Here is a 26,902-nt window from a genome sequence, read left to right as displayed (position 1 = left end):
TCTTGCTCTAGCCCCTGAAAATGTATTTTCCCCCAGAGTTCAGGTTTTAGAAGACTGAACTTGAGAAGTCTCTTTTGTGTTGACAAAGACATTTAGCGATTGTTCTCTCTTATCCGTATTTGAGAGTGGCCCCAAGTTAACCAGATTAGTGGTCTAGAAGTGGAGAAGGGAGTTGGGGGAAATTGGAAGCGGAGGTGAACCATGAGAGACTGTGGACTCTGAAAAACAATCTGAGGGTTTTGAAGGGACGGGGGGTGGGAGGTTGGGGTACCAGGTGGTGGGTATTATAGAGGGCACGGAGTGCATGGAGCACGGGGTGTGGTGCAAAAATAATGAATACTGTTATGCTGGAAATAAAAAAAAAATATATTTCTGAATTTTCTCATATGAAAAAAAAAAAAAAAAAAAAAAAAAGAATTCTAAGCATTCTCCTCTCATTTGAGTGGGCCGCAGGGGACGTGACTTGCTACTTCAGAGTAATTCCGGAGGGGCTGTTTCCATTTCTAACAGAATCCTTAAGAAATCCCAGTTCCGGTTTCCAAACTCGCTGCTACTTCATTGGCTACTTTCACAAGGTGGAGGGAAGTTAAAAAAATAAAAAATAAAAAAAATTCAGTGATGTTCCATCTGGTCTGCCATCTAAAGGAGAGTCTTATTTCTTCCACGGGATTAGAGTCCTGATCTTACTTTATATTTGTTGTTGTCAAATCCAGAGAAACTGAAATGGACCAGAGCTTTTACAAACCTGACTCTGTACAACCAGGCTCCAGGTGCCCAGATCAGCAAAGGCACCCTTTACAACCTCAGACACATTTTCACATAAAGGAGCAAATACCTCCCTTTTGCTCAATGACCACATGTCCCCTACCAAGGAAATCAACACATGCAGCCCAATAACTATGGGGACTATAAAATGGAAAATTTGAGGGGCACCTGGGTGTCTCAGTGGATTAAGCCTCTGCCTTCGGCTCAGGTCATGATCTCAGGGCCCTGGGATCGAGCCCCACATCGGGTTCTCTGCTCAGCAGGGAGCCTGCTTCCCTCCCCGCTCTCTGCCTGCCTCTCTGCCTCCTTGTGATCTTTCTCCTTCTGTCAAATAAATAAATAAAATCTTAAAAAAAAAATGGAAAATTTGAGAATAGAATTATCCCAGAATTTCCTGGGTAGTTATGTTGTAGGCCCTGTAGTAGATCTTTCTTTGTAAGTTATCACATGAAATCTTTACAACAAGTATATCAAGTCGATCTGATTATCCTCTTGCAAGTCATGAGAGAACTGAATCTCATACTGAGGGGGTGTGACATATTCAGGTAAAGGCAATAAATCATCACATCCAGGCTGAGTCATTTGTTCCCCCTCTGATGTCATGCTGCCTCTCCCGTGGCTTAGGACTACACAACATGTAGATTCTTGGTATAAATAATGATGTTCCAAGGTAAGAAATGACCAGAGATAAAAGTCTGAGATGGGACACTCTGATCCTATTGGTCTTCAGTATAAAATTTCTCGGGGGGGAGCAAATACTTTTAACAACTGTAAACCTCGTTCAGAAATGAAGAGCGTGTCTTGGCTCTCTTTTTTCCATGAGAGAGTAAAACACTCATTTTTTTTTCTTTTTTATCAGTAAAAGAAGTTTACTATCCCATCCAGATATTTTGGGATATGACTTGTTTCTCTGGGAATAATCTCATATTCACAACCTTTAGTTTCTCAAGCTGATCCGAAAATTTTCTGCCTTGTGCTAGTATGACAGACATATGGGATAGAAACTTAGAGGTAGCTAACAGATGATATTTTTATGTAAATTCCGTTCTGATCAATTTATCAGGCCCTGTTCAAGGAGAGAAATGGCAATGGAGAACCCAGGAAAAGAAAAGGAAATAAATATATCAGTTGAGGACACTTTTGACTGACTTTGAATCAGAATACTAATAGCACCATCCAGAAGCTTCAAATTAGTATAATGTAATATATTTTGGGAAGTAACCAGGAATTTATTTGAGAGCCAAGGAATGGTGGAGGCCCTTCTGGCTGGGGATAGGAGATGCTTAGAAAGTTATAGTGGAGCAGAACTATTTGGGGAGAAAGATAACTCTCTCTTTACTTTTCCTTTCTCTTCACTTCTGTTCTTAATGCACACATACAAACAGCGCACTACTGCTTTGAGGATATTGACTTCAGGAAACATATCCAAACATGTAAATGAGAGCTTTATTGTACATAGAATTTTGCTGAATTATGGCTACATCTGAAATTTGGAACTCTTTAGATGTAAAATTTCCCAGAATTTCCCAGAGACATGTGTATGAGTGAGTTCTGACCATCATAGCAGAATGGTTACTTTGTGGTGACTTACTGAACAGACACATTCCAGTAAGATCCACATTTGTACCAGAGCAGAAGACCAGCTGCTATCTTTTCTTCTCAACAAAGGACTCTTGTGTTTGAACAAAAACTGTGTATTGTATGCCCAGCAGCAGAAGGGAGTCTGAGCAGTGATGTCAAAGTATACCATGATGTCACCACAATTCACAAAGAATTACAGTTAATGCCATGTGAAGCGAGGCCAAATTCAACACTTTCCCTCTTGGGTACTTCACAGTCTAAAAGACAGAAGCAAGGCTGGAGGTCATGCCTTTGTATAATTTTGTTTCACATTCTCCAGACACCCTAATTTTGGAAGCAGGGAGGGAAGAAGACAGCCTGTTAAAGAAAAGTCCACTGACCATGTGCTGAGAATGAATTCTAGTGCCTGTATGCACAAATGTCTATGCTAAGATAATTCTTGGGATTTTCTGCTGAAGCCTACTAGACAGACAAGTTTAACTGAAAACAATATGCAAATAAATAAATAAATAAATAAATAAAAACAAAAAAACAAACCAGATGTTTTTAGGAATAAATTTATACAAAACAATTTGGCCCAGACCCTGAAATAAACAAGAAAGGAGCAACATAAATGAGATTGGGAGCACCTAAAAAATTTAATAAATGTTGCAAATAAGATTTAGCCATTCTCTTTTTCACTTTGAGAGTATGTTTATCCAGCCATTAAGCGATTAAATTCTTGATCTCAAGAAAGGCAGTGCTGGAAACTCTTAAAACTATTTGCAATCTTATAAATTCACTATTCTATTAGCTGTCTCAAAGCTCTAATGTGGACATCTGTTTCATCTTCCATTTACTTAATAATGTGAAACGATAAACATCACAAAACCAGAGGTGATTGCCCAACATCTCTAGAACTGCAGGTAATACGGATACGGATAAGGATAAGCAAGGCAGTAAGGAGCACAGGGGAATACTTCTAGCTCAAATAGTAAAGAAAATAGAAATAGGACCCTTAAAAAACAGCACTGGGTCACATCTCATTGTGGTCAGTTCTCCTTTAGATTTTAATCACAGAGATGGTTGAAGTCCCTTCCCTTTGAAGAGGGTGGGGATGGGCAGGATAGAGATGGAGAAGGACGATGGTTCTGATCCAGCCAGATGACCGCCAAAGGCTGGAGCCCACGAGGAATAATGGAAAGAGTCAGGCCTCGGACTGTCCAAGCCAAAGTCTCTTAGGAAGAGCCAGAAAGTCAGGGGCTCAGGAGACCGAGTTCAAAGTGAGCTTCCAGATCAGATTTGGTGTCAGAGCTAGAGTGTGGAGCCTGGAGCACTGTGCCTAGTGGAAAAGAGATAAGAGAGAGACTCTCTCGAACATTTAGGGGCGTCTTGGTGGCTCAGTGGATTAAAGCCTCTGCCTTCGGCTCAGGTTATGATCTCACGGTCCTGGGATCCAGCTCCACATCAGGCTCTCTGTACAGCAAGGAGCCTGCTTTCGCCTCTCTCTCTGCCTGCCTCTCTGCCTACCTGTGATCTCTGTCTGTCAAATAAATAAATAAAATCTTTTAAAAAAAAATAATAAACATTTTTACCCCAAGGCAATTTTGGAGTAGTGGATGAAGGACTAGAGACATAGCAGGCAAAGTAGTAAGTAGAAATTGAAGTGGAGATTATAGTACTATAAAATGGTGCATCCATAGAGCTGTTTTTCTTTTCGACAGCTCTTCTTTGGTCTTTGGAACTAGTGGCAGAGAGTTTAAGGGAAGCTGTTGTTATGTTCTAGGGTGGGATAAGGAGGAAAATTCTTTGACACCATAATATATCCCTTTCCCCTGTGGCCTTGTGTATATACAGAATTCATTCATTCATTCAACAAATTTTTATTAATTCTTTGTTATATTATTGGACACTAGGGCCTTGTGGTGTTATATTCTAGTAGGAAATAGAAAATAAACAATAAACTTAATATGCAAATTATGTTAGAAAAAGAGTGCCATAGAATTAAAAAAAAATAGAATAGTGTAGAACTTGGGTCTGGGATGCTGTTTTAAATGGTCTGGTCAAAGTAGGGCTTACTGAGAAGATGAAAGTTTCCCACAAAGGGTTAAAAGAGGCTTTGGAGGTGTCTACAGAAGAATGTTCCAGTCAGAGGCAATAACCAGTGCTATCCTAAGATAAGAAAGCACTTGCTCTGTTTGGAGAACAACCAAGCCAGGAGAGTGAGCCAGAGGGAGATGAAGTCACAGAGGTAACTCAGATGGGATAGAGGAGCTTGTGGGCCGTTGTAAGGACTCTTACAATGAATCCAAGAGGTGAATCCAAGGGAAAATTGGGTTGTCCTACCAGTGATTGGTAAACCCGGAAGAGAGACTGTCACGTATTGTGATGATCCCTTTGGAAAATCTTTGCCTGGAAAAAAGGGAATTAATGCCTTCACGTATTTTTTTTCTTTTTCACATTGTGGTGTATTAGAGCATAGAAGAGCTATACCTCATCCATTTGGCCTAATAACCTGTGGGTATTTGCCAGTATTTCCCTGTGGCATTTGTGTGGCTGTTGGAAAAAAAGCAACTAATGTTTTTAAACCAATTCAATCGCTCCCTCAAAAAAGAAATCATGCCCATTGAAAATATATTTTCAAAGCTACCAAATGCAAAGATCCCACTTTTTTCTTGGTGTTCAGTCTCAGTACTTAGAGCTGTAGGCGGATATCGCTTTTGGCAACAAGCTGTCGCTGACAGAGACATGCTCATCCTCGTTCTTCTGGTCTCTTCATTGCCCTTCTAACCCCCAAGAGGAACACAATACATCACGGAATAGAGGAATCACTCCTTGATGACATAGTCCTATTCAGCTTGGGTTTCAACGCTGTCCCAAAAGTGTGATCTTGGACAAGTTGTTGACCTCTTTGAGTCTCAGTTTTATTTTTGTAAAAAAAAAAAAAAAAAAAAAAAAAAATATGTATATTTTGCAAAATAGACATTTAATGAGAGATATTATGAGGATAATGTCAGGGATATTAGGAGAATTAAATGATGTTAACTAGATTTATTGTGATGACCATTTGCAATATATGTAAATATTGAATCATTACATCTTGTACCTGAAACTAATGTTATATATCAATTATATCTCAATAAAAAAAGAAATAAGTGAGAAGATATATATAGCAAGTGTTTGGCAAACATTAGTTTACTCTCTCTTCTCTAGGTGGCTTTCCCTTCTTTCTCTACCTCCATACCTCTCTGACCTTCAGTCTTAGAGATCTTACTCCTTTTCTGTTCTCACCTATTTTGAGGGAATTATCTGATTAAACCCATTTGCCTAGATTGGGACCATGCCTACTACTTATGTGTATTCCCTACAGCACCATAAGAACCAGCATAGTGCCTTATGCTCCGTTGGTTTAGTTTAATTTAAGTATAATCAACAAATTCATGTGTTACTCCTCCCAAGGGTATTTGAATAACAAACAAAGGACTAAACCAGTGGCTCCCAACTTTGTAACACAAAGGTGTTCTTTATTATTTTTTTCCTATGGGCCTTGTGTTTTGGAAGTTTCCATCTACTCAAAACACTGCATGTATTAAGTAATAATTTGTTTTCCCATTTTATGACTTAAAGACCTGAGTATAAGTAAAAAATAAATGCAATAAAGATCAGGATTCAGTTTATTTGTATAATGAGATGGTTGGGGCTTGGGGGAACCTTATGTGGTTTTATAGCAGGTAAATATATTTCCATTAGGCTTTGAAAATACTAAACATAGATCATGGACTACTATTAGCACCTTTGTGAATGGCCAGGGATTTTGTTTTCTCATATTCGAGAGGTGTGAAGCACAGTACAGATGGGGGTTTACCTTCCCACTTACTTCCTATATGTGTTTCCAAGTCACATAGCTCAGATGAAGCCACCTATTCATCCCTGGGCAGAAATCCTGCTCTGGTAGCCATAATCTTGATAAGAATAATCAACCTTGTTTTCACCATTCACCATTGTCACAATAAATATCATATACTGTGTCTTTTCAGAGTTCATAGACATCCTACTATAACCTATAGTCAGGAATCCCAAGTTGGAATTTTGGTTTTGTTAGTTACCTTGGGGAAAGTTATTTATTTTGTTTGAATCTCAATGTTATAATTTGTACTGGAAATTATTCAAATCTTAAGAAGATATCAACTTTTTTTTCAAGCCAGTGTCTAGCTTTACTAAAGATACTTTTCATAAACTATCATGGTATTTCAGGCAGGACATAGACAGACAGTCATTAACAGTATACAACAATTTTCACTCTCCCTTCTTCAGTGGACTACCAAAGTTAGAAAGCCACTATAAAATCCAATGAAGTCTTCATTGGAAGCTCTGAATAAGGAAGGTTAAAGTGAGGGTTGACATTTCTTTTTTTTTTTTTTCACTTTTTCATAGTTTATTTACTCTCATAGTTCCTCAGAGGAGGAAGTCATTTCTCCTTTGTTCTAACAGAACCAAAGAATTTTAGTGGGATAACACGAAGAGGTGTTTCTTTTCTTCTTTTTCATTTTCCATGAACAACCAGTCCTCTTCCTAATTTCCCAAAGAATCAAAGAATTATGAAGAAATGTTTCCCTGGTTCTAATTTCATAGTAGAATAATTTTTTTTAATTTATTTTCAGCGTAACAGTATTCATTGTTTTTGCACCACACCCAGTGCTCCATGCAATATGTGCCCTCCTTAATACCCAACACCTGGTTCCCCCAAACCCTTCAAAACCCTCAGGTTGTTTTTTAGAGTCCTCTTACACTGTTGGTGGGAATGCAAGTTGGTGCAGCCACTTTGGAGAACAGTGTGGAGATTCCTCAAGAAATTAAAAATAGAGCTTCCCTATGAACCTGCAATTGCACGACTGATTATTTACCCCAAAGATACAGATGTAGTGAAAAGAAGGGCCATCTGTACCCCAATGTTTATAGCAGCAATGGCCACGGTCGCCAAACTGTGGTAAGAATCAAGATGCCCTTCAACGGATGAATGGATAAGGAAGATGTGGTCCATATACACTATGGAGTATTATGCCTCCATCAGAAAGGATGAATACCCAACTTTTGTAGCAACATGGATGGGGCTAGAAGAAATTATGCTGAGTGAAATAAGTCAAGCAGAAAGAGTCAATTATCATACGGTTTCACTTATTTGTGGAGCATAACAAATAAGACAGAGGACATAGGGAGATGGAGAGGAGAAGGGAGTTGAGGGAAATTGGAAGGGGAGGTGAACCATGAGAGGGTTGACATTTCACATGTAGCATATTGTTTTAGAACTTTTCATAAGATGACCCTGACTTTCAGGAAATGAAGTGAAAATGGCAAAAATATTAACCTGAATTATTCAGATGAAAAAGAAATTCTTTTGAAGGATGCTATCTCAATGGTGACAAGTTGTGAAGTTCAGATTGCCTGACATAGTAGGAACCATTTCTTGGGGTCAGTTTCCATTAGGTCTCTGGGCTTAAGGGGGTCAAGGCTATGGTAAAGGCAGAGGGAGAAAAAAACATAAAAATGAATTTTAGTTTTTTCACACCACAAGGCGTCTGTGCCAAGGTGCCTCATGTGTGTCAACCTCAAGGAATCCCTCTTCCTGGAAACCAAGAGGAAGTTTCTGAAAACTAGAAAGGAAAGGTATTTCCCCATGTCAATCTAGCTTCCAGAATATTCTGTTAGTGACATATGCCCTTTCCCAAAAACAACACTGAAGTGTTCTGGTGCTAACAACATAGCTTAAAAAAAAAAAAAAAAAAGCGGGGGCACCTGGGTGGCTCAGTGGATTAAGCCGCTGCCTTCGGCTCAAGTCATGATCTCAGTGTCCTGGGATCGAGCCCCGCATCGGGCTCTCTGCTTAGCGGGGAGCCTGCTTCCCCCTCTGTCTCTGCCTGCCTCTCTGCCTACTTGTGATCTCTCTCTCTGTCAAATAAAATAAATACAATCTTAAAAAAAAAAAAAAAAAAGCCCGGGGGGCGGGGAGAAAGAAAGAAAAGAAAAGTAAAACAGAATTCTGCATTTTTATAAAACTTGATAAAAAAATCACATTTCAAACTGTACGGTCACCAGAATTACACAGTTATAAAACACACACACACTTCATGTGGCATCGCCAGCCCCTTCAGCTTCTGTGCCTGATTCATTCTTGGCATCTCCATTTTCTGCATAATTATTCCCATCCTTTCCAACATCAGCTTTCCCCTTTTTCCCTTTGGGTACCTTCTCTTCCTTCTTTGCAGGGGCCTTTGTAGGCTTGAAGGAGCAGGTTCAGCAGGTAACCTTGCAGATCTTGTCCTTGGCTCATCCCTCACCTTGACTTTGTCTCCTCTGGCAGACTCTTGAGAATTTCTCTTGGGCATGGTGGCCCTGGTAGTGGGACAGAGACCCTGGATGTGAGGATGCAGCTGCATGTGGGCTTTGTCAATCCAGGGGTCATTCTCACCTCTTCATCACACTGCTCAAGGATGCTATTTTTAAGAGAGATACTTGCGGTGAATCATCTAAAAGGTGGTCAGCCAGCTCATTTCCTAGACTCTGGAATAGTAAATTGGTGTAGTCTCCTCCAATGACAGCCATCGTCTATTGAGTTTGGCCTCTTGAGTACAGTGCCATAGAAGATGTGGAGCCACATAAAATCTCAATGGCAAAGAGTACTACAGTTGATTAGCAATGTCTGTCATGGGTCCTGGCAAGGAACATAGCTGCACATATGCCATATTTTTGCTAACCAGCCCTAAGTGTTATAAAGTCTATTTGTAGATTAAATCTGACCAGCCCAAAACTCTGTACCTGGATGATTTGTTTTGGCTCCTTAAAATTTGCTTTTATCAAATGTTCCCTGACTATTAGGGTTCATCAAAGATTACTGAAGAATCAATTCTTTGAAAGGTCTTGTATTTATTTGCTGAGTTGTTACTGGGACACTGTTACATGGCATTGTCTTTCGGAAAACTCACAGCAGATGTATATCTAGAATTTCAGTACTTTGAGTAATTATAGTTCTCCTGAGCCTGTTTGTCATTCATTCATTACATAAATATTTATTGAGTGTCTCCTACAAGGAACACATTATCCTACACATTTTCCAAAAGATACAGTAAATGCTATAACTCTTGCAATTGCTCATGTTTTCCTTATATCCAGATAAGTAATCCCCATTTAACAAGTGTATAGGACTTTATGTATTCTGTATAATTCTCCCCTTCCTGGCTTTAACTCATCTTTCTTATTTTTCTCTTTGCTCCATCTTCCCATTGTTTTTATTTTATTGTTTTGTATTATATGTATTATGCTACACATATTTCTGCAAAAAGGTGAAGCATAAGCAAATCAATCAATATCTAAACGTTTTGAACCTAAGGTTAATGATACACTACCTTCCCTCTTAACGTAAATAGTAAATGAGTTATAATGTGTGTAAGAGCACTTACTCTTCCCCATAAAGTTCTATCTGAATTAAATAATTATAAATAAGAGCAGCTGTGATCAGATTTTAGTTTTCCATATTTGTCTTTCCCCGTGCTGAAAATAAAGCGATTTAAAAGTTTCTTACCTCATGGTGTTGGATCAAGAAAAGCTTGACATCACTGGCTCAGTATTTGATGCTAGAAGTTGAGGTCCTTATGGGAAACCATTTGAAATGTAGCCAGTGTGAACCCATCTAAGCACGTCAGTTTGGGGCATGGTGTCAGCTTGTGGGTTGTGTTTATTTACATTCTCCAAATTATTCAGATAATAATCTTTCTTTTTCCTGTGGCTCGTAGTGAAGACATTTTATTATACATATTTCAGTGTCTAGAGAATTTCAGTCTTGTGTTCAGCCTGTTCACTTTCTATCAGCTCTGCAAGACTAAGGGAGAGATTTCTATCAGCACGCAGAATAGCCCTAATGCCTGAAATCCACATGGCATGCTTGAAGTCTATAAGCTAATGATAACTGGATATTATCATCCTAGTTTTTGTTTAGGGAGGGTTCTCCCCCCTTCCATTTAGTAAATCCTGAAGGAGAATGAAGAATGAAGAAAAATATTCTACTCAAACATAGGATGAAGGACTGTTTGTCTGTGTTTATACATATGTATATATATGCAAAAAGCCTACAATCAAGATAGCAAGGCAAAAGTTGTTGACCCACTCATGGTGTTTAAACAAGGAAAACATCTTGGTGCTTTTCACTTTTTATATCACCTGAGATAAAAATTTTATTTAAAAAAAACAAAAAAACCCTACTAGGGATACAGAGGAGGTCCCGCCACTGTATCAAATTGACAACTAGTAGCAGAATACGAATAAAATACATTAGGTCAAAATACTCAGCTAGTTTTCCACCCCTTACAAAAAAATTCCATGTGGTTGCCAAAGTTATGAGTGGTCATTATCTCACTTTAATGTTTTGTCCAGAATGGGGTGGGTCTGGGAACTCGGTGACCCGAACATTGCCTTCTATGACATTTCACTAATAATGAGCATAGGTGCACTTGGGAAATAGTCTCTTAAAAATACTAGCCCTTTATTGTAATTCTTATTCGTGCATCAGGACAGAGGTTTTGGTTTGATGTGTAGTTGTCATTTATATGTCTGTTCCTCTGTGTACACAGAAACAAATAAGCACATGTATGCACATATATGCACACTTTTGTCTACATGTGTGTCATCAATGACTACAGTCTAAGGCTGCTTACCTGTCACTTACAGTGGCTTCATTAACAAACCATTATGTTTGCTGTGTGTTTCATTGATTCACCAGCATTTGATGCACACATCAAATGTTAAACACTGTGCCAAACAGCAGAAATACAAAGACTAATGAAGCATGGGCTCTCAAATATCCCATGAGCTGATACAGAGACAGATATAACAATAGATTAAACACAATATAAGTTATACAACTATTTGAATTGGGTGTATATTAAAAAAACCCCAAACTAATAATAGCTTAAGCACATAAAGGATTTACTCTCTCTCAAAAAAAAGAAGACAGGATGCAATCAGTCTAACTGAGGTGAAAGACCAGGCTCTTTTTTCCCATTCTTTCCTCCTTACTGCAAGGCTTCTGTTCTCAGGATTGTCTCATTTTTTATTTCAGCACCTGGAGCCAACAGGAAGGAAGGAGAGTAGGGGGCAGGTGGGGTCATCTATGTTGACTTCTTTTAAGTAGTCTTCCCAGAAGTCCCACAGAACCCTTCCACTTTTATTTCATGAATTGTAAATGGTCACAAAGCCAGTGGAAAAAAAAATGTGTTCTTTTTAACTGGACATATTGCCACCCGAAATAAAACTGGAGTTCTGCTATTGAAAAAAAATAGGGAAGATGGATGTTGGGTAGCAACCAGTAATCTCTGCCACATAGACTCATGAACAAATGGCTGAAGAAGCATAAAGTAATAAGTCCATTCACTCTGGAAACTAAAAAAGTCTTGTTTGAGGAGCAGACACTTAATTTGGGATTTGAAGGATGAGTAGGAGTTTGCCAAATAAAGAACTGGGGAAGAGCACGTTAGGCAGAAATAGTGGTATGTGCAAAGGCACAGAGAGACCTATCATTATAACTGCCAAATAAACCCATTTCTGTATTTCTGTTTTTTCTTTGTTATTAATAATAGCTCTCGAAGTCACAGTTTAACTAATTTTTAATTACTCTGTTATCCCAGACCAACACATTGAGACAGACTGAGATACGTCAATAATGATTTTCTTGATATAACTGCAAACGGTTTTCTACTGGGACCAAAATAAGAACATTTTATCTGATGATAAAGTCTTCCCATGTTTTAAAAATAATTGAGTAAGAATATTTTGGCACCTTAAGAAGGAATTGATACAAAGGGAGAAAAAGTGTATCAGGGAGATGTTTGTCTTTTCAATTCCAAAGTTAAACAAAGCCCAGTTAGAACTCACTTGGTTCATGTCCTAAGGTCCATAAACTTACATCAAGAGCTCTAAGTTGGTGGTCTGGTCAAGTTAGCCTTAAAGTATGTCATCTTCTATTTAGCTGCTCCTAATAGATTCTTACTTTGGATCTGTGAAGTTGGATTTTTCTTTTCTTAAAATGGCTTTGGAGCCATAAGAAATCTTTAGGCTTAGAGAGAGGTTTTCATGGTAATCTCCTATTTGGCTTCTTTAGAGACATCAGAGACCACTAAAAATTCTCCAGAGCAAGTTAAATCCTTTGAGAAACCTGAAATTTCTTTAATTTAAGGAATAAGCATAGTTATATTTGAGACGCCTGAGAGTAAATTTCCGTGCTCCCTGCCTATCCCCCTCTATAGTGCTGAGTCTCTTGTAAGATTAAGATTATTTCTTTCCAACCCCAAAGAACAACACCTGAGTCAATGGTTCTTTGAACCCGGCCAAAATTAGGGTTGCCATGTTTTGTTTTGTTTTCCCAAAGGATTCGACCCTATTAAGGCAACCCTATGGTTTATTCTTCTGACTTTTTTTTGTTTTCCTTTTTGTTTTTTGCCAAATTTCGGTTTGGATTACCTTCTAATTAGCTGGTAGGTATCTACACATGACAAAAATGTGCAGTACAACTCACAGCAATACGTCCCTTTTGTCTAGCTAACTCTGGAACCTCTTTGGTATCTCAGCTCCAAAGACTCTTCTTCAGGAAAGCTTTCTCTGGCCTCTCTAGCCAGAAATCAAATTCCCCATAATTTATGTTCTCAGAGTATCATGGATCTGTGTTTTATAGTTTGTATCATGATTATCATTTTACATTGATTGTGTGTGATGATTTAAATATACGTGTCTCTGCTACTAGACTCTGAGTCCCAGGAGGGTAGGACCGTATGTGCTTAAACCCTTTGGATTTTGCTCCTAACACAGTGCCTGACCCATAGCAGATCTTTAGCATTGTTGGATAAATGATTAAGTGACTTTTTTGGTGGTGGTGGTAAATAAGTTACTTCTGCCCTCCCATTTCATACTGTGTTCAGAATACAAGTGAATATGGAATTACTTAGCTCCTATGTAGGTGCATCTACAGATAAAAAATTTGATAATAAGTTTACTCCAGCTTCATAGAAACACATTACTGAAGTCTTAAGCCAGCATGTGTTGGCTGTGTATGGATGGAGCCTGGGTGAATTCTGAAGAGGCTTCACTGCAGCCTGGGAACATATTGACGTGAATTGCAGTTTGACCACAATGACCCCTTATGGACAGAACCAGCCCTCTTTGCTCCCCATTATGTTTTCTTGACATCTTTGTATTTCAAAAAATGCCCAATCATTGAAGGAATTACTGCCTTGTCATTTATTTTTAAAGATGCCTGTATGCCTGTGTATAAAAAATACATATTACCACATTTAAAAATAAAACACATATATAACACAATGCTAAATAATTGTATTTTTCAAACCTTTGGCTAAACATGTGTTTGCAATTAATAATTAAAAGTACAAAGAAGAAAATCAAGCCTCAAAGAAAGGTCATATTAACAACTGGATTTTTGAAAGACAACGAATTGTGGGGACTTTCTGGAAAGAAGCCCCTTCAAATGTCACTACAGTTCTCATTTTATTTTTTAATCAAAGACAGTTGTTGAAGTCATTTGGAAGTGGAATAGGTCTTTTGGTACTAGATCTAACTGGAACTATAGAAGTACAACTTGATGCAGTTTGGCTTTGAATTTTTTTGAACTTGAACATTGGAAAGGAAAGAGTAAAAGTACAGCTTAATTTGCCCACATACGTGATAAGTGTTTGTGATTTCCTTAAGACTGATTTGGACTAAGCATAAATGTTATGTCAGATGTGCTTAGAACTCAGCTACTTATTACCAAAGTGACCTTGGCCAGATTCATGGCCTCAGCTATAAATGGAGATGTCTTACATGATCATTCTCAGAATTAATGAGATACTTATATTGTGCCTGGTGGGACATAGCCAGGCAGAGAGGGCCTCAGTATTGGTTATCTCTGCCACCCTCCACGTCAATGCTCGTCTCCCACCGCACACACATCCAGTAATCTTGCTTCTGGTGGCTGATTCTGTGATTGTTTCTCTTTTCTTAGTTGAAGCGCTAGCTAGAAAAGGAACCATTTTCATTACCATTCAGCAACCTTGGTGGCTCAGTGGTAGAACTCTTTCACCTGTTATGATTCACCAATTCCTATTGAGGGGTACAATTTGCCAAGCACAATAGCAGTTGCTCAGAGTACATCAATGGACCTAACACACTACACCCCTACCCTTACACAGCTTCTAGTCTAAGGAACAATATGGAATGTGAAAATAATCCATGAAATCTTTTCTTCCATAATTGTATTTTTGTAATTTTAGTGAATCATAATTATTACACTAGGAATGATTTCTTAATTAAGGCTCAATCATATCAACAGGTCAAGACCTTCCTCTCTCCCTTACTTCTTCCCTGCCTGCCCCCATCCTCTGTCTCTCCCTCTTCCAACCCCCTCTTTCTGTTTATATATTTGAACTGTAAAAGCATCTTTGTCTATACTGTTTTTCTTCTTCCTTAGCTTGGAAATTTCAGTTGAATTGGTTCCTCTATGGGAAGCATGTTTTAGCCTTCCTCAAAAGTGAAGGGAGGGTCCCTGCATGGTGATGGGCCTCACGATGGAGCCCTACGGTAGGCACCTGGTTGAACCACACATCTCTTCCTCCTGTTAGATTGTCGGCTGCGATCACCAGCTGGGAAGCATCATCAAGGAGGATAACTGTGGAGTCTGCAGCGGGGATGGGTCCACCTGCCGGCTGGTCCGAGGGCAGTATAAATCCCAGCTCTCCGCAACCAAAGGTAAGATGCCACAGAGATGGGGCAATCTGGGGGGGTGGCGGGCTAATTGATCTCTTCTGGTCTCGTGCTGGCTCCCCTCAAGCTAGGAATAAGGCCACTACCAAAACGAAGACAAATCTGAACATATTGTAGAAAGCACCATGCTCCTGCTTTTGCAGTAGTTTAGATAAAGCAAATCAGGTAATCCACAGGACAGCTTTCTCTTGCGCTACAGCAGGACTGAATTCCACGTGGATCAAAATACACTCTATTGACAGACATGCCCGACATGAGGACAGACTGCCCCCAAGCCTCTGCCTGATACATAACATGATGTAGTATATAGCAGGGGGATATAGCAGGGAGAGCGCGTAAATCTAAACAAATTCACTCCTACCACCGTGATGTCATGCTGTCTTCATTTACAAAACGACCTCTGATTGGTGCTGATCGTAGGTTCTTTCAGAATTAATATCGGACAGTGATTATAGGAAGCCGTTTACTGACTCTTTCTTCTTCATCTCTCTATACTAGCACAGTGAAGTCATGCTTACTAGACAGTAAGTGCTGGGAATGTCACACCATCATCTCATATCCTGATGACAACCTTCTAGCCAGGCATTGTTTATCCTTGTGTTTTGAATAAGATAACTGAAGCCGAGACAGATTATGTGACTTGCACAGTCATGCAACTCTAAAATGGTAGGCCCAAGATTCAAGCCCAGAGTCTGATTCCAGAGCCTAAGCACTTCCTCATTGCTTGGACTGTCCCACAACCCTGCTGATCATTTCCTTGATGGGCCATTTTAAAGCAATTAGATGGATCAAAACAAGGTACCACAAATGTCTGCCCAGCTGGGTCTTGCTGGGGTAGATGGCACGTGTCTAGTGATACCTAAAACAGCCACTCAGTCACACAGTGACTCAGATCATTTTACAAAACACTGTCTTCTGTCACAATCACTGACCTAGGTGCTACATCAGAAAAAAGATAGAAATAAGGCAACTCTTGTAATCAAAGACATACGTTTTTTAGAATAATTTGACCTTGCTTGGTAGACTGTCTCCAGATTTTGCCGTTATCTAGAATCCTTCAATAGATCTTTGATTTATCTTTGCACATGTCTCCCCTGGTTTGGGAACTGAGAATGAGTATCTTTTACTGAATGTGGTTTTGTTCTTCTATTTGTTGACTAGCTGGGAAAAAAACAACTGATGCTTGGCAGGGTGTTTGGCTTTCAGTGGACTTGTAGGTCAAAAAAAAAGGCCATGGATACTAAAGAACTATTCCCAGAAGTCAGGAAAAGGCAGTTTGTCCAAAGGACTAGGCTCTAGGCGGGCAAGAAGAGGTGGTAGCAAGGAAGACTAGGGACTTTTAAACACAAGAAACATTGGAGGTACCAGCTTAGGGAACTCGGCATGCTAACACCCCTGCCGGCAATGAAAAATGTGAATCTGGGGGGAAAAAAAGACTCTGGCAGAGAAAATGAAAGATGAGCTAAGTTAGACATTGATATAGTAGATTCAGGTGAGATTTTTTTTTTTCTTTCATGTGTTGGTAGCTTCTTCTCTACGATGACAAATTAAAGAATTTGGAAGATGAAAACCAGAGGATAGAGGCATGATTCTTTTCTTTTGTAAATCTCTGACGTCATGGTGGCATATAGGGGAGGGGTGGGGGAAGTTACATTTCAGAAGTCACGCTTGTAGAACACTTTAAGAAATCCTAGAAGAGGTCAAATCTTGCTAATTATTTATGTCATGTAAGTGAATCAATGTTCATTATTTAGGAATCTAGGAATTTCTGCTAGGCACAGATAAAGGGGATGGCTTCCTTTTGTGCCATAACTGCTGTATAGTGGGCTTAGGAGTAAGGGACCCTCCCTCCATTCCCACTCATGCTCTCTCCCTGAACACTCTGCCTGGATAGGTATGGGGGGTCAGTCATCAGGGACCTCTGGGGCCTCAATTGCTGAAATAATGTGGAGAAGCTCTGAAAGAACAAACCAAAGCAGATGAAGAGCCATAAGTCCTCCCCAGATCTGCAAATAGATGTTTCAATAAAAAGTACTCTAAGAGAGTAGGTAAATTACATAATGCATAACCTGATGATTATCCATAAGGACAAAGTGCAATTGATTCATTTACCTTAGTGCTGATGACGCCTCGTGACAAAATGATTTATCTCAATAAAGCCCAACATACACACACACCTCACCACAATCTATAGCAGATGCTGAATAAAGTGCCTCGCTTATGTTTTCTCCACCCCAGAAGAATCTTCTGCTCTACATTTACAGACTGTGAGGTGACCCCCAAGCAGGGAAGAGTAGACCACTCTGCGGGGCCCAGGGTGCTGGCCAGGTGAGCAGTGCTCCACCCCTGAAGGCCCGGTGGACCTATGCCAGCTCTCTCCCCTCTACTCTGCCAAAAGACACTGTGAGCCAACCACGTGCTCTTTACGAACCCCTAGCACTAAGATTCCCCACATTGAACTCATTTTCTTCTGAACTTACATCCAAGATTTCTTTTTTTTTTTTTTTAATGTTATCAAGCCTTGGGGAAACAAAGAGAAAACAGAAGAGTGGAGAAAGACCATGGTGGGAAGTGCCAGAAGGAAAAAGAAAAGTAGGAGGAACTTATCCAATGGCTGCCATTTGCTGGCAAATAAGAAAGAAACCATCTTTGTATCAAAAGATAGTGTAATTGCCTAATACAAATACAGACAAGAAAGAGAGCTAGATCAAAGCACACTTCCCCCCTCCCCACTTTTAAAGGAAAAGGCTGTCCACTGATAGCGTTCAATCTTTCCATCTTTCCTGGTCACTTCCTTTCAACTTCCCCAGCCCGGCAGCAACAAAAGAGAATAAATTTAACTAACATTAACTTTTGATTCTTGAAATTAAAGGCTCACTCTCTTGCAAATTGTACTGGCTTGCACCCCATTACATATTTTCCAAGTATATGCAATATACTTAGAACTGGAGCCAGTCTATTTGCTATCAATTTAATGTCTCCAGCTTTGCAAAACTCTCATATGAATTTGTGTGTTTTGAAATCACCTGGATATCTCGAAACTCCTCGGGGACAGACAGACAAAAAAACAGACCAAACAAAAAACGAAATAAAATGTGTTTCCATATGGTGAAAGAAGTCTTGGGGAAAAAGTAAAGCAGGGAAGAAGAATAGGAGATAAGGCTGGGCTGCCAGCAACAGTGTTACAGGGAGTTGCAATACTACATAGATTGGTAAAAAACAAGGACTCACTGACTGCTAAGATGGCATCTGAACTGAGGCCAAGGTCACCACGCAAAAGTCAAAGGAAAGAGAATTCCAGTCATAGAGGCAAATACAAAGGCCCTTGGTAAACGCAAATCTCAACATATTTCCTGAAGTGCAAAGAAGCTCATGTGACTTAAAGTCAGTTTAAAGAAGCCTACAGGAAATGATGAAGGCAGGATTGGTTGCAAGGTGGGATGAAGAATGGCAAAGATATTGTAGGATTTTGTAAGGATTTTGGCTTTTAGTCAGAATGAGATGAGAAGTCATGAGAATATTTTGAGCAGAGGAATGACTTGATTTATTTTCAGAAGGATTACTCTATGTACTGTGTTGAGAATAGACTATAGTTGGTCTCAGTCAGTTGGTCTCCTAACTAGGAGGCTGTTATGGTGAGCCAGCCCTGGGAAGATGATGGCTTGGACTATGGGCAGTGGTGGTGGAGGTGATTCCGTACTGCATTTCCGTGAATCTAAGACCTCACCGATTGAAAGATGGGCTATTATTTTATGCACCACTATGGAAGAAACAAAAGCTGCCACTGAAATTAAGAAATGTTGACACAAAACCTCCTGACCTTTTAGGGTTTTTATGTGATAGTTTTTAAAGATCTACTTTAGATTTAGATTTTCTTTAAAGCATGGATTATTCATACATACAAAAGACCCGAAATGTTATTAAATCGGTAAACAAACTGACAAAAAACTTTTTCTCAAGATCTATAAAGAATGTCTGAAACTCAACACCCAAAAACAGATTATCATGTCAAAAAATGGTCAGAAGGTATGAACAGACACTTCTCCAAAGAAAACATGCAAATGGCTAACAGACACATGAAAAAATGTTCATCATCATTAGCCATCAGGGAAATTCAAATCAAAACCACATTGAGATATCAAACTGTAATTTCTTTTTAATTATTTTGGGCTGAATTTCCACATGTCATGGGGGTACCTGTAATATAGAATTGTAAAAAGAATTCACAAAAGAAATAAAATACATTAGTACTGAACTCTTTTTTTTTTTTGTAAACAGCTGTATTGAGGTATAGATGACATTCAATATACTGGATTCATAAATTTGTGAATTTTTACATATGCATACACCTGTGAAAACAAACATACCCCTCATCCCAAAAGTTTTGTTGTGCCCTTCTGTTCTGCCAGCCCTGCCCCCTGGCAACCACTGATCTTTTTATCATAATGGATTTAACTACATTTTCTAGAATTTTACATAAATGGAATTATACAGTACATACTATAGTCCAAATGGCTTCTTTTATTCACCATATTTATTTTGAGATTCATTAGTGTAGCATGTATCAGTAGTTTATTTTATTTTATTGCTGTATAGAAATTCCAGTGTATGGACGTACCACAGTTTGTTTATTCATGCACCTGCTGACAGGCATTTGAGTTGTTTTCACTTGGGAGGTCTTATAAATAAAGCTGCTATGAATGTTCATGTACACATTTTTGTATGGACCTATGCTTTTCATACCTCTTAGATAAATTCCTGGGAGTTGAACGTCTAGATCATATGGTAGATACATATGTGATATTTTAAGAAACTGCTAGACTTTTTTTGAGAGTAATTTACTATTTTGCTTTTCTACCAGCAATGTGTAAGAGTTTCACTTGTTCCACATTCTTTCCATCACTTGATATTGTCAATTTTTTTTTCTTTTAACCATACTAATTGGTACATATTCATATGTCATCATTGTTTTAATTTGCATTTTACTGATGACTAAGGATGTTGAATATCTTTTCATGTTGTATTAGCCTCCAGTTGCTGCTGTATCAAATTGCCACAAACTTAGTGTCTCAAAGCAACACATTATTTTATGGTTCTGGAGGGTCAGAACTCTGAAATGGGTCTTGTTAGATGAATTCAGTGTTGAGCGGGACTGGAAGTCCTAGGGGCTAATTGATTTTCTTTGATTTGGCCTTTTTAGCTTCTGTTAGGTTATCTATGTTCCTTGGCATCTTTGGAGTCTGCAGTGTAAAATCTTTAGATCCTCTTCTACCTCTGTCTCCTCTTCTACCTCTCCCAGTTTAAAGAGTCCTCGTTATTACGTTGGGCCCACCCAGATCATCCAAGATAATCTCTTTAAATTCTGCTGATTACCAGTTTTAGTTTCATCAGCAATCGTAATTCCTCCTTAACATAATGTTTTCATCGGTTCTGGGGATTAGAACATGGTCATCTTTAGCGGAGCAAGAGAGTAAAATTATACTGCCCAGTATGGAAGTGCTTATTTCTTCTTTGGGGTAGTGTTGGTTCATGTCCTTTGCCCAGTTTTTATATGCGTTTGATTTCCTACCATTCAATTTTGAGAATTCTCAATGCATTCTGGGTACATGTTCTTGGTCAGATGTGTGATTCGAAAATATTTTCTCTCCATAGGTACCTTTTTGTTCCCCAAAACTGACTTCATATTAGCTTTCATAGAGCAAAAACTTCTGATTTTGATGAAGACTAGTCATCAGTTTTTTCTTGCTAGGACTGTGCCTTTAACATTGTACATAAGAACTTGCCTCATCCCAGGTCACCAATCTTCTCCTATATTTCCTTCTAAAATTGTTACAGTTTTATATGTAAGCTTTTATATCAATGACCAATTTTCAGTTAATTTCTATATAAGGTATATGTCAGTATTATAAGATATATCTAGGTTAATTCTTTTGTGGGAGAGGTATAACGATGTCCAACTCTTCCAGCCTCATTTGTTGAAAAGATGTCCTTTACTCTCTTAAATTGCCTTTAAAATTTTGTCAAAAGTCCATTGGCCATTTCTGCATGGGTCTTTTCTTGGACTCTCTAGTCTGATCTATGTGTCAGTCCTTCACCAATACAACATTGTCTTGGTCACTATAGCTTTAAGGGAAGTCTTAAAATAAAATAGTTTGATGCCTCCAACTCCACGCTTCTTTTGAAACTCATTTGGCTATTCTATATTAATTTCTTTGCCCTTCCATATAAATTTTTCAATCTACTTTTCCCTATTAATAAAAAATATTGCTGAAATTTTGATTTACAATTTTGTTAATTCTATAGATTGATCCATGGGGAATGGGCATCTTTACTATGTTAAGTCACTTAACCTATGAGCACTTCATGGCTGTCCATTCCTTTAGATCTTCTCTCATTCCTTTCATAGGCCTTTATTGGTTTTCAGAGTACATGTCCTTGTACTTTCATTAAACTTGTACCTCTTATTTCTTGCCCTATTGCACTGACATTTTATTTTTTATTTAAATATCCAATTCTATATGGCTAGTTTATTTTTAAGTGTTGGCTGCATATTTTACAAAACTTGCTAACTCAGTTATTTGTTCTGAGAGTTTGGGGATTTTCTACATAAACTATCATCTTGTTTTACAAATAAGGGTGGCTTTACTTCTTCCTTTTCAAATTGTAAACCACTTATTTATTTTTATGACCTCATTGCACTGGCAAGCATGTCTAATATGATACTGAATAGAAGAGGCAAAAAAAAAAAAAAAAGAATATACGAGGCAGTTGTGGATATCCTTATCTCATTTCTAGTCTTAAGAGGGAAAGCATTCAGTTTCTCACCATTGAGTATGAAGTTAGCTGTCCTTTATCACATTAAGGAAGTTCTTTTTTATTCTTAATATGCTGAGAGTTATTATAATGAATGAATGTTGAATTTTATCATGCTTTTTCTGCTTCAAATGATTGCGTTCATATGGCTTTTCTTCCTTAGACTTTTATTGTGATGGTTAACGTTAATTGATTTTCAAATAAAGAATCAGCCTTGTTTTCCTGGGATAAACTCTGCTTGGTCATAATGTATTATTCCTTATCTAGATTACTGGATTTGAATTGCTGGTGTTTTTTCTGAGGGTTTTTTATGTCTATGTTCATGAGAGATAGTTGTCTGTAGGATCCTTTTTAAAAATTTTTTTAATAAACATATAATGTATTATTTGTTTCAGGGGTACAGGCCTGTGATTCATCAGTCTTATACAATTCACAGCACTCACAATAACCCGTCCCCTCCCCAGTGTCCATCACCCAGCCATCCCATTCCTCCCACCTCCCTTCCCTCCAGCAACCCTCGGTTGTTTCCTGAGATTAGGTCTCATGGTTTGTCTACCTCTCTGGTTTCATCTTGTTTCATTTTTCCCTCCCTATGATCCTCTGTCTTGTTTCTCAAATTCCTCATATCAGTGAGATCATATGGTAATTGTCTTTCTCTTATTGACTTATTATGCTTAGCATAATACCTTCTAGTTCCATCCATGTCGTTGAAAATGGCAAGATTTTGTGGGTTTTGATGGCTGCATAGTATTCCATTATATATCTATACCATATCTTCTTTATCCATTCATCTGTTTATGGACATCTAGGCTCTTTCATAAGTTTGCCTATTGTGGACATTGTTGCTATAAACATTCAGGTGTACGTGCCCCTTCAGATCACTACATTTGTATCTTTGGGATAAATACTTAGTAGAGCAATTGCTGGGTCATGGGGTAGCTCTATTTTCAACTTTTTGAGAAATCTCCTTGCTGTTTTCCAGCATGGTTGCACCATCTTGCATTCCCACCAACAGTGTAGGAGGGTTCCCCTTTCTCTACATGTAGGATTCTTTTCTTATACCATCTTTGCCTAGTTTTTGGTAGCAGTGTAATGCTAACTCATACAATGATTTGGGAAGTGATTTCTCTGTTTTTTTGGAAAAGATTGTATAAAATTGATGTTATTTCTTCTTCAAATGCTTGGTAGAATTCACCATTGAAAATTCTCTGGGCCTGAAGATTTTTGTACATATGTACTTAAGTTTTTGAACATATAGAATAAAGTTATACTATATAACCTTCATCTTCTTGGATTCTCAACTTTGTCTCAGCTCAAGGAATCCTCCAGGCTTGGGTTTCCTACCTCCTGAGATGTAGCCAGGAAAATCTTTCAAAGCAGGAAGCTGGGGCAGTGTTAACACTTACCTACCTTTTTTCCTGATTCTCACGGATTGCTGTTCTTCTTTGCCTGATGTCCAACATCTTGAAAACCATGGTTTTATATAATTTTCTGACTTGTGGTTGTTTCCAGGCAGAAAACTAAGTCTGGGTGCTATTAATCTATTTGTCAGGAAAGAGAAGTCTTGATGCTGGGCTCTTAACTCAGGTTTGCAACTGTGTAACTAGCTTTTGACTCTGACTTTGGCAGTATTATTAAGCACTTCTGATTCCTCATCTCCCTATAACCCTCACAACTGTTTAGTTCCAATAAGGGTGTCCCCCTATTATCCTAGAATCTTCTTCCAAGCTGCTGACACCCATTTTGCAAGTTTGATACTGGCCGCTTTGGTGTTAGCAACTTAGTTAACTATGTTAACAACTTCGCTGTTAGCAACTATGCAGGCAAAGATAACTGTGGCAGGATTACTGCCTCAGCAAGAAAGAATATAAGTCAACATTGGTTGTGGGCTAATATCTGATTTCACATATATTAGAATGTGAGAGATCGTTTGTCTTAGAGTCTGTGAAATACGGTATTTTGACTCTTGTGGCAATAGGATTTTCTAACTGATTAGATATAAATATGAAGTCAAGGTTGGCTCCAAAGTTTTTGGCCTGGATGACTCTAAGGACGAAGTTCCCAACCGTTGAGGAAGATCAATCTTGTTTCGCCTCTTGGATATGAGTCCTCCATTGTATAATGACCCACAACCTCGATGGGGAGAAGTTGAAGGGCTCAAATGCTCAGCTTCACCTTATTTCATTGGATACATTGTAAGGTAATAAAGTTAGCATGAAGATAAAAAATATACTATGAAAACCTCCTCAAGATTGGCGACTGTATGTACTGCTATTTTTATACATAGCCAACCACATTAATGATGACACTTTTGTTTAAAAAAATTACCAGTCTCATAGATGCAGAGGGAAGACTCTAAAAACATACACATCAACAGGTCTAACAATAGGGCAAGCTCAGATATCAGAATAGGAAATCCTGTCTCTTCAAAAATTATCATTATGACCCTTTTGTGTTACAGCAATGAATGACACAAAAAAGTCTACATATGATGAGACTGGAAAACAAATAAAAATATTCAATAGAAAGCTGTGGAATATACATATAGCTGTAGATTCTTTGAAGAAATATTTTAGGTAGAATCTTTACAACAATTTTCTTGAGAAAAGACATTTGCAACCGTTATTGGTGAAATGACAGCATTTATGATTCTCATGGAAAGCTTGCAATTTAATTAAGAAAGTTGTTATCTGATCTCTGAAGCAAGTCTTCCAGAATTGCTGACTAAGAACCTAGAAATAGTCCTGACAACTGGCATCATGGTCCTGTCAACACAGCCAGAATAGATTAGGCCAGATACCCTTTGTCATAGAGCAGTGTGTCTTTGTGGAAAAGGGCACCCTCAGGAATGTGAGGTCCAATGAAAGAGGGTGTACCCTTCTGCCCCACCAACCGAACCTATTGAATTAATCACTAAAGAAATGGGTGATAAAGCCAGACTCTCCAGTAAGACAATTATTAAGACATATCCAACAAAAGAGTGGCTTTTTATCAACATGCAGAATATAATATCAATTTTTTTCCTATCTTTCTGTCAAATTAAGATCACCACTTCTTAAATTACATTTTGAGATAACACTGTGTTAACAGTGTTAATAAAAATTCCCTGGTAAACTCTTTATGTACCCTGGGTTACATAGAATGAAATGAAGTTCTTGGGTTCAGGGTTTCTTTTTTTTTTTTTTTTTTAAGATTTTTTTAAAATTTATTTGAGAGAAAGAGAGAGAGAGATGAGAGGAGAGAGGTCAGTGAAAGAAGCAGACTCCCCAGTGAGCTGGGAGCCCGACGTGGGACTCGATCCCGGGAGTCCAGGATCATGACCTGAGCCAAAGGCAGTCACCCAACCAACTGAGCCAGCCAGGTGCCCCCAGTTCAGGGTTTCTAAGAAACCAATGTGCTTTATGGATTTCCATGAGCAGGGCAGAGCATGTGATATTTTCCCTTGTTTTTTATCTTGGGTCCCTTTTTCTTGGACCATTTTGCAGGGCTGCTGCTTGGCTGGCCTTTTTTGACACTGAATCTCTGGTACCTAGGAGGGAGCCTGACACTAGGAGACACTCAAAAAATATTTGTGGAAGAAAGACATGAACTTGCCGATTGCCTGATGAGCTGTCACTTGTCCATCGACCTTTTACAGAACCACAAAAAACCAGACCATGACTCTTCATACTTCCTGTGCCTTGTGCTGGACTCTTCAAGTCTGCACCAGCTTGAGATGCTCCCTGTTTCCCTGTGACTTAGGCAAGTGCAGGGGGCATGAAGAGACATTCCATTCTAGCCCCATCTCCTGTCTCCATCCTAGCCTCTTCCCCCAACACCCTTCTGGGTTTCTCCCCATCTTCCCTGGGAAGCATACCAAGTTAACACATCAGCCAGAAGTTAGGGTTAATGCCCCAGTAAGTGGAATACGAGTGGCTTCTCACCAGAACAAGAGGGAGGCTGCCTGAGTTGTGTGTGGGTCAGAAGCCTGCCGCTGAGCCTTGCAGAGCCAAACAGAAAGCTTCCCTTTTACTTGCACTTTATTTGACCTGTGGATAAACAAAGACTTTCTATTTCCAGAAATCCCATTGTTTTAACTGCTTTGAGTTTCTTTTGTAAACTTAAAAATCCATGTCTTTATGCAAGACATTTAAAGCTCTATGGGCCCAGTCTGAACACTTTTTGTTCCTTTTCAATATTCTCCTTACATGTTTTGTGCTTACAGCCACAGTCTTGGCTCTCTGAGATTCAGCCTTTCCTTCAACAATGTATGACATTAAAAACCGCGAGAAGGTTGTAGTGTGAGTGGAATATTCAACATTGGAGAGAACTTGGTAAATGTAACCTCTTTAGGGAAAGAATTGAGAGCATATGATTTTTCTTTCTCATTCAACTGGCTATGTTGGAGGGTTTAAAATCGTTGTAAAAATAAACAGTCTTTCAGTTCCTGTCCTTAAGGAGATTTGGAAGAGAAGGAGGAAAGTAATATTTACAAAATGCCTCCTGTGTTCCAGGCTATACATCTATATATTGATATCAATATCTATATCTTTTTACAACAATATTGTGAGGCAAGTGTGGTTTTCCCTGTCTTACAAATGAGGAAAATGAAGATCAGAGAAGTTAGGGAACTTCTGAGATTCATTTGTAGAAATCAGATTCTCCTAAAGAAGGAAAAGTCTCAGAACATTGGGTTATCTTCTAGGATGACTCTTATGGAAACTAAATTTTTCCAATGAGAGCATGATAATGTATAATATCAGAAAACTATGTGTGAAACGAAGAATCCCACAGAGCTTCTGAATACGCTGGTGAATTTAAAGTGCCTGCTTTTTTCCTTTCCTTGTGGAATGCCCTCCTCTTTTTTGGCCATGGGCCTCTCCCTGTACTTCTCAGAGGCTCTATTTCATCATCGTGAAATGGAGATTGTAGCATCCTCTTTGCCTATGTCACAAGCTTTGGGTGAAGGAGTAAATGGTGAATTTAG

At 38.7% G+C, this 26,902-nt stretch overlaps 1 protein-coding gene and 1 pseudogene across 3 annotated transcripts in view; one reads left to right on the top strand and one right to left on the bottom strand.

Moving 5' to 3' along the window:
- Positions 1-26,902, top strand: part of ADAMTSL1 (ADAMTS like 1) — a 920,800-nt gene that overhangs the window by 649,287 nt on the left and 244,611 nt on the right. For all 3 annotated transcript variants that reach the window (XM_032306889.1, XM_032306886.1, XM_032306887.1), the window contains one exon: positions 14,982-15,108. In XM_032306889.1, coding sequence (XP_032162780.1) covers positions 14,982-15,108 — 127 coding nt within the window. The remainder of the gene's footprint in view (positions 1-14,981; positions 15,109-26,902) is intronic.
- LOC116570169 lies at positions 8,384-9,971 on the bottom strand (annotated as a pseudogene).

The sequence above is a fragment of the Mustela erminea genome, chromosome 12 (assembly GCF_009829155.1).
Source record: "Mustela erminea isolate mMusErm1 chromosome 12, mMusErm1.Pri, whole genome shotgun sequence".
NCBI lineage: Eukaryota > Metazoa > Chordata > Mammalia > Carnivora > Mustelidae > Mustela > Mustela erminea.
Note: the sequence above shows the minus strand (reverse complement) of the source record. Positions and strands in the feature narration are given on the sequence as shown.